General features: G+C 40.8%; 1 protein-coding gene across 1 annotated transcript; it reads right to left on the reverse strand.

The window, feature by feature from the left end:
- Positions 1-920: 920 nt before the first annotated feature.
- On the reverse strand, positions 921-4097 carry gpm6aa (glycoprotein M6Aa). Its single transcript, XM_070912982.1, has 4 exons — positions 3950-4097; positions 3174-3250; positions 2348-2413; positions 921-1073 (listed from the first exon to the last, which is right to left on the reverse strand). Exons 1-4 carry the CDS (start codon positions 4095-4097, stop codon positions 921-923), a joined length of 444 nt encoding a protein of 147 aa, XP_070769083.1.
- Between the last annotated feature and the right edge of the window lie 3847 nt (positions 4098-7944).

A 7944-nucleotide genomic window follows, 5' to 3' on the forward strand; every position in this document is an offset into this window, starting at 1 on the left:
AAGACTATAGAATCATTCACAGTCCTAAAATACATGTAATTGGTAAGATTATCATAAAATAACCTATAATTTATCTTTTATCGACTAATCCCATCTTTGATAGCTATCAAAGTCATTGTTTCCTGTTAAACAGGCTTGGCACATCTAGCAAATATTTGTTTTACTCTAATGATTTGGTATTTATCATTGTGTTATCTTGCTATTGTATAACTTCAAATAGAAAAACAGATTGAATTACTTTCATGTGAAAGCAGTTTTAATCCCTGGGAATAGTGGTATGACAAAGGTTTATGATGCTTCATGGTTGCGTTGTGAGATTTAAAATATTTTCAAAACTAACCACCCATTCACATACAGTACATAGTTCTTGAACATGAAATCTCCAGACACACGACATGAGAAATGTGCTTGAAAACCCTTGTAAGCCCCAGTTGACCCCCTCGGAAATCAGCAAAAAATAAATTATTCATGAGAGCAAAATGACACGTAGCATCAAATAAAAATTTAAGAAAAATAAAACAATTATACGCAAATGATTTCAAGTAAAAAAAGCTGAAATACTACTGCTACTTCTGATTCTACAAACTGCACTAAAACTACTATCAGCACTAAACAACTTGTATCAAGAATAATATAACTGCCATAATGATAATTATAACACCATCCATGAGAGAGGTAAAGGGGCTTTTTTTCATCTGAAATGCTGTTTGTGACTGAGGAGGTTTGTGTGACTTCCCCCCCCCAGACCACATTGTCATATGACGCACCAGTGACATCAGCGGTGGCGAGGGCCCTAGGCGCCATCCGCCCCCCCTCGGGAGGGGATGGTAGAGAGAGAGAGAGAGAGAGACAGATAGAAAGACAGAAGAGAGAGAGAGGGAGAGAGGCCGGAGTGGCAGGGCCAGGCCTCACGCTGGTCTTTATGTGTAAGCGTTGAGACGCTCCTTGGAGCGGGTGGAGTGGATGTCATGAAGCTCCTGCTCCTCCTTTGACTTGATGTCCTCGTACTTCTGCATTCGGCAGGCGTCCTTCACGTAGGCCCAGTTGGCAGACAGCACCATCAAGTAGTGGATCTGTGAGATGTGGAAAATGTATTAAGTGTGACAACAATACAAAGCCAATTTTGAAAAATCACATAAGATCTGTCTTCTATGATTTGTGTTCATATTTGTTTAGTCTAATGTCATTGTGAAAGCATTGCCACCCAGAGACAGATCCTAAATAACTTCACATAACCGGGAATCACATGGGATGGCTATAATATAATGTAGACATTATTATTAATTTCTCAGTTTTATTATCTTTTGTGAATACAAATGATCAACTTAGACTACTTATGTTCATTTAAAATGCATGGGATAGACTTGTAAAGCTTGTTTGGGTAGACTGGCCCTTTAAATTAAGGAGGACATTTCCAATGGTCCAGCAGGTGGCAGCATAATGCTGAATGTAGTCTTCGACTGCCGTTACCATGGCAGCTGAAGCTATAATGAATGTATTGTGCTTTAATGACTGAGGTTGTAACACAGCTTCTCTTTTCACAAGGAATGACAGTTTCATAGCTGCATTGCTCTTTGTTTCTGATATGCAGAAAGACCAATTAGGCGCCAGTGTTTCCCTCAGGGTCACTTGTTGAGTCTGATGCATTTTTAAACATTTTTTAGCACTGATTGTGATTTTGGCTTTGAAGCTTTTTTTCTTTGAGGGCAGCTCATTATTGGGATGCATCAGTGAATCTGTTGTGATGATTCTTTTCTGCCATCAGCTGAGGAGAAAAAAAAAATGAGGATGTGGGGAAAAGAGTCCTGCCACGATTTGCAACATCATCCCTGAATAGCAAACACTTTCTGTTTCTCAGAAAATGGCTCCTCACAAATTACTGAGTGATGTTTGCAACAATCTGTGAGCCTTTCTTCTCCCTGTTTCCATGACAACGACATGACATGCCTGGCGCCTCCGAAAGAGGGAGGGAGACAAACCCTGTCTTTTTCACTGCGCCAAAATGCCTTCTCTTCCATCTACAGCTATTCTCTCGCAGGCAAACACAACACCGTCTAGCTATGAACCAGCCACAACAAAACACAGCTATTTTCCCAGCTACAGTATTTCCCCACAGCTACCTTTTATTTACAAAAACAGTTCATTCCTACCACTGCAGAAATGATTTGCTAACACCAAAGCAAAATGTGTCCTTTATGAAGAATATGAGATACTGCATTCGTAAAAAAAAGAAAATTGCTCTATTGATTTTAAAGATGTTTTAGTCATGCTTTTAGTTATGCTTTGAGTGATGTATTGATGTCTCATCCCTTGAGAGAGAGAGGTGCACGTTTTATTGGTGTCTCACCATAGCAATAACAGCAGCACCTGCTCCAGCGAGGGCACAGATGAACAGGTGGAAAGTCATGTCGAGCTGTAGCAAAAACAAATCACAGCACATATTAACTCTTCGAGGCTTAGTGGACGTCTCTGTCAATCAAAGCCCTGCTTGAAAACACATTCAGTTCGTTCTGCTTTACATCCATAAACCCATGTGATTATGAACAGTATGTCAATTTTTCCCAAAACAATGCGTCAACTTATGGTCTAACTATCATTTAATATTAGTTATATTGATCCGCTTATTTTTTCAGTGTGATATAGAGCATTGTGATTTAAGATGCCTTTTGGATGTAGTATTTCCCAGTCAGCATTTATTGTTGGTTGTTGCAGTTGACATAGATTCTGTTTACATGGCGTGACTCAGACTCTTCACCTTTTTCACTGGAGTAATGCTGTAATGTTTGTGTCAGGAACCTCACTTTGTTCCATCGCACTCTAAACCGCCAAGAAAAGGGATAATTCACAGCTATCCGGTGCGTCGGATATCTTTCACTATTTACATCTGAGTAAAATGCCTTGTTCAATGGCACCTAGGCAGTGGTGTGTAAGTAATGTGTGTGTGTGTGTTCGATGAGTCATTGTTGCTGGTGGTGAGCAGCCTGAGATCTTTTGAATGCGTGTTACTTGTTCCCATTGTTCCAACTGTCAAACTGCTCATAATCATGTCTAATGCATACATCCTTATGTTGAAAACACATCTATCATCAATTTATTGATTTTATTTATTGAATTCATTCCATCTACAGTAATTATTAACACTGTTTGAGCCTGAGATGTCACTTTCGCCTTACCTCGTTGGATTCACACATCTTGTAGAATTTCTCTGATCCAGCACACACTGTTTTCGCCTCAGCAATTGGCACAATACCTGAAATAAAGTGCTTTTTATTTACAAAGCATGTGTGAAAAGTAGTGTGCTACAAGATGTAGGCAAAGAACAGACAACAGGGAAAGTGAAAAAAGTGGCAAAAGGTTCACATGTACAATTACACCATTATAATACAGACTTAATGTACACTATATCACACATAGGAAAAGTATAGGCCTCTAATGTGATGGTGGCTGAACAAATGGTTGTTGACACAGAGGCAGTATTAGTGGCTGTTGGTGGCTAATGGACTGAAAGATGTGGCACTAATTAAAAATAATGAGCCAGCCATATAGGCAACTGATACGATGGACCTTTATCTCAGCTTAACATAACGTTATTCTGGATCATTAAAGTTTTCAGGACAGTAATTTGAGGAGGAACAGTGTGTCATATACCATATAACATCACCTTCAAACTGGGTCATTAACAGTTATTTTTATTTCTGAAGTGGCTTATTTAACACATTGTCTTTACATGCAAAATTAGAAAAAGAAATAAAACAAATTAAGTGTGAAATTTATCATGGATTATTAGATTCCTGTGCAGTTGGAGATGTGTTCTGCCATACGGCAAAATATAATTTTACTCACCATCAGTTATGCATAGCCTTAATAGTTGCATCCAGAATTTAAAGAAGAAAACTAGGACCTATACTTCGGCAGTAGCAGCCATAAAGATCACATTATCTATCCTTACCATACTGGCGTGGGTCCAGGCAGAGTGTGGCCCCCTCCAGCACGGTCGCGTTTTGGCAAATATTCCAGATGTTGAAATATATGAAGACTGGGAGGGAGGTAAAAGCAGTCACTCCGAGCCAAGCCAGCATGAAGATGTATGTCAGCATGATGAACTGCGAGGGCAACAGAGGAACACAGGTCACGTTTAGGTACTGTGTCGCTTTTAATACAATCTATGTAAAATTGAATTTTCTTAATTAAGTTAAATAATTACAAATTAGCCTGATGTTTTCTGTATCCTGATACACTACTACTACTGCTGCTGCTGCTGCTGTAGAACTGGTTTGTGCATTGTTTCAGGGCATTATGGAAGGACATATGGGTCTTGAGGGATACAAATTGGCTGGTGTGAACATATGACCCTTTAGGTTACAAGGTGTTCCCAAGCCACCACTTGTCCATTTCTACCAACCAGTCTTACTTTGGCATGGACTATTCCGTGGGCACAAGATTAGCGCACACAAATTTAATGACCCCAATGGCCACAAATACCACAGCATAGCTCATTTCCTTTGCCTCCCTGTGGAGCTTCAGATTTGCTAAGCAATTATATCCCAGAGATAATCTTGTTAGGATTTCTGCAGGCTCTCTGATATGCTCCGTATGAGAGTGCCCCTGATTTCTTTTACTGTCATTATGGCAGTATAATAAAATGATTTTGATAGATGTTTACAATGTGATTTAACAGCTCTTGTGACACAGTATGTTATTAGGAATTCATTTTCTGAAAAAATCTACACAAACACATACAAATCAACAGCAAACAAATGTTTTGTTGTCTGTATGCTTGCTCAATTCCTAAATGTTCTGCATAAGAAGTTGACTTGTATTCACAATTAGATAAATGCATAATATTTAATGACCATTGATAACGTAACCCAAAAGAAGTTCAACCTATACCCTCTTTATGCAATCTATTACATTTTACTCTACTTTCTATTGAAAATAAATGCCACAGAGATTTGTTAAAAAACAACGCAAAAGCTGGACACGTAGCAGGAGCAGTGATTGCCACCATGGCTGAAAAAAGTGTCACTTACAGAAGCCCTCACCTACTCAAATTTCAAAGGTAAATCCCTGAGAAACATAAATCTGACATTTAGACTGTTTGAATACCAAGTGATCCCTGAAAAGTGCAGCAGCAATGGAAACGTAGTAGTACATATTATAATAGCAATGAACAGTATATATAATGCAAACCAATATCTAAGCTAAATTTGACAGTAAATATGCACTGTCCTACCCAAGCGCTGACACAGCGTCCACAGGTGGTGATTTTGAAGTCTCCATACAGGTCTTTAATGGCTCCACTGGTGAAGAAGCCCTCCACCATCAACAGGATGCCGTAGACGAAGAAAGCCGAAGCAATGCCGTAGATCACATACTTGATAATGTCAATCCTGGAGAATGAATAGAGAAACACTGAAAACATCCACAACAACACAGTGTTACACTTTGTTCTCGAAGATGTAACAAGTCTTCATGTCAAATTGCTGCAGGACGGGGAGATTTAATTCTGGGTCAAAGTAATGTTTAGTAACATAGATAATACATTGTCCTAAAGCAAAAATCAATGGGTGGTGCAGTGTGGAAAACGTAGGCCCATATATTCATGGTTTTCCCCCTTGTGGGAATGCAAATTGTCAGTTCGTTAGGGTCAATATTGTTTTCTGCAACAACTAAAACTAAGAGAATCCAGTGCGATCCTTTTCTACTCACATGGTGAAGACGTCCAGTGCGTCCACAGGGCTCCGCACCACCTCGAAGTAGTTCTGGAGGATGGTGACGGTGCCAGACAGGGCCTCATGTCCGCAGCCGCAGAACAGAGCCACGCCCGCATACAGCAAGATGGTGGCTATAAGGGACGGGTACGGGATCCCACCGAGGCATTTGATGCAGCATTCAAGGCATCCTAAAGACACAGAGAGAGAGAGAGAGATCGAAACAGTCAACTATTAGTCAACAAAGACAGAAAAGGACCGTTAAACTTCTCAAAGAAAATCAAAGATGCGTGGAAATTTCTGCCTGGCGCTCTGTAACACAAACTAAGACAGGATTCTTAATATTTTGCTGAAATTTAAATAATTCAACAAAACTTTGCCAATGGGCGAATGCGTTTGCTTGTTGTACACTGTGCTGCCATTTACTTTTTACTCAGAATCTCAAACATTCAAACCACAGTTGGGAGGCAGCCATGCGTGCATGCACGGTGGAACAAAATACAACAACTTGACAAAGCTGGACTGCAGCGTTCTCCTCCCTGATATATGGGCAGCCGATTTCTTCATGCATCGAGTGTCGGAGCATTCAAAGCCACAAAATGGAGTAAGATTATTTAATGGCCACTTCCACCTTATCTCTGCAGTGAACTGGCCCCACATTTTCTCTGTTCTCCGGGTTTGTGCAGCATATTCGTTCTGTCAGTTGTTCAGCCCCACAGAGGATGCTGACATTTTATTCGGCACTAAAAACTCTTTACATAGTGATCCTGACCTTTAACCCCATTCTTCTTTGCCCGGCTTCCTGTCCCCGGGGGCCCTTAAGGTGACTAATCACTGCTTGGCTCCAACTTCAATCTCCTGTCGCACAGATTGCTCTCAGAGAAGCTGAGTCTGTAAATACTTGTGCATGCGAGTGTGTCTGTATGAATCGCTTAGATTTATGGGTCTTAGTGTCGTGCTTGTGTGTTACGTGTGTGTATGTTTTGGGGTACTGAGCCAGTCATTTCTCAGAGGACCAGAAGTGGAGTTTATTTCCTCCAGCAAAGAACAAAGCCAGACTTTATAGGGTCTTGCTGTGCAATGCAGTATATTAACCACGCAGCCCAGCCCACTCTGACTCAATTTAAATCTATATTACAATGGATCAATAAGCGCATGTGAAATGTACAAATGTAATTCCACGTTCATAGAAATGGAAAATTCCTCTTGATCAGTTACATCACCATCATGGCCCATGATTTAATTCATCTGCATTCACGCTGCTGTCCTCATTCAGAAGAGAGAGACTATGACAGCGAAGTCAGTTTTCATTTTCAGTTGTGGAGATGATAAAAGCTTTCACGATTGTTTAATCAAAGATGTTTTTAGCACCGTCTCTTTTATGCTTATCTCGCCGTCTTCACCTGTGTTACAAAAGCAGGAGCTAGAGCAAAAATCCCTTCTCCTCCTCAGCTCTCTGCTTCTGACTCTGATCCAAACCTGAGTGGAATACCAAGTAGCTGGTCCGCCTGCTGGGCTGTGCTCAGACGCTTGGTGCAGCTCCGACCCTCACCCAGGCTTCCCTTGATTATCTGCATCCTTGCTGATGTAATCCAGTGCTAGACTGTAGAACGTCTATTCTGCCTTCCTACTTTATTTTTAACCTTTTTCGTCCTGGAAAGTTTTGCTGAGAATGTACGTTATTTCCCCTTTAAATCCACCCAGGTCTGCAACAGCTTTAAAACATATAAACAGCTCATTCGATTGATTGAAATTAGCCTGTTGGTGGATTTTTTGTTTTCTTGGCTCAGTTTTGAAAAATTTTGAAATATGTCCAGTTTATGCTCAATTGAATGGTTTAAACAGGAAGTACACGTCTGGATAGGTGGATTTTCTGTAGGTTTTCATCTAAAGGAACAGGGTAGTGTTGCTGTGATGCCAACTGTTTGCTGTTTACAACAGTCCTGTGTCATCACACCCTTGGTATTTCTCCAACACACCCACTTTCCAAGCCCCAGAGAGTGGGACATCCCCCGGGTGGGGACATCAAATTCAGGAGACACCTCACCTTTGGTGCCTTTTAGACTATCAGGTACTGACGGTGCCATCTGACATCCACTCCCAGGCGGTTTCACACCAATTCACACCTGAAGTCATGTGAGTCTGTCAACCTGCGGTAGGTTTAAATGGCTTGGACTCCCTGTCTGCCAGTGAAACTGATGCGGCCTCTTCAATTCTACAATTTCAGTCCAAT

Source organism: Enoplosus armatus, chromosome 10, assembly GCF_043641665.1.
Source record: "Enoplosus armatus isolate fEnoArm2 chromosome 10, fEnoArm2.hap1, whole genome shotgun sequence".
Classification (NCBI taxonomy): Eukaryota; Metazoa; Chordata; class Actinopteri; order Centrarchiformes; family Enoplosidae; genus Enoplosus; species Enoplosus armatus.

What these genes read in the sequence shown, in the direction of transcription:
- gpm6aa (XM_070912982.1), bottom strand. Translation starts at nt 4,097, where the DNA reads ATGCTGACATACATCTTCATGCTGGCTTGGCTCGGAGTGACTGCTTTT. An exon ending in CCTGGACCCACGCCAGTATG is followed by an intron (nt 3,251 to 3,949) that starts GTAAGGATAGAT and finishes ACTTTATTTCAG; the next exon opens with GTATTGTGCCAATTGCTGAG. An exon ending in AGATGTGTGAATCCAACGAG is followed by an intron (nt 2,414 to 3,173) that starts GTAAGGCGAAAG and finishes TTTTTGCTACAG; the next exon opens with CTCGACATGACTTTCCACCT.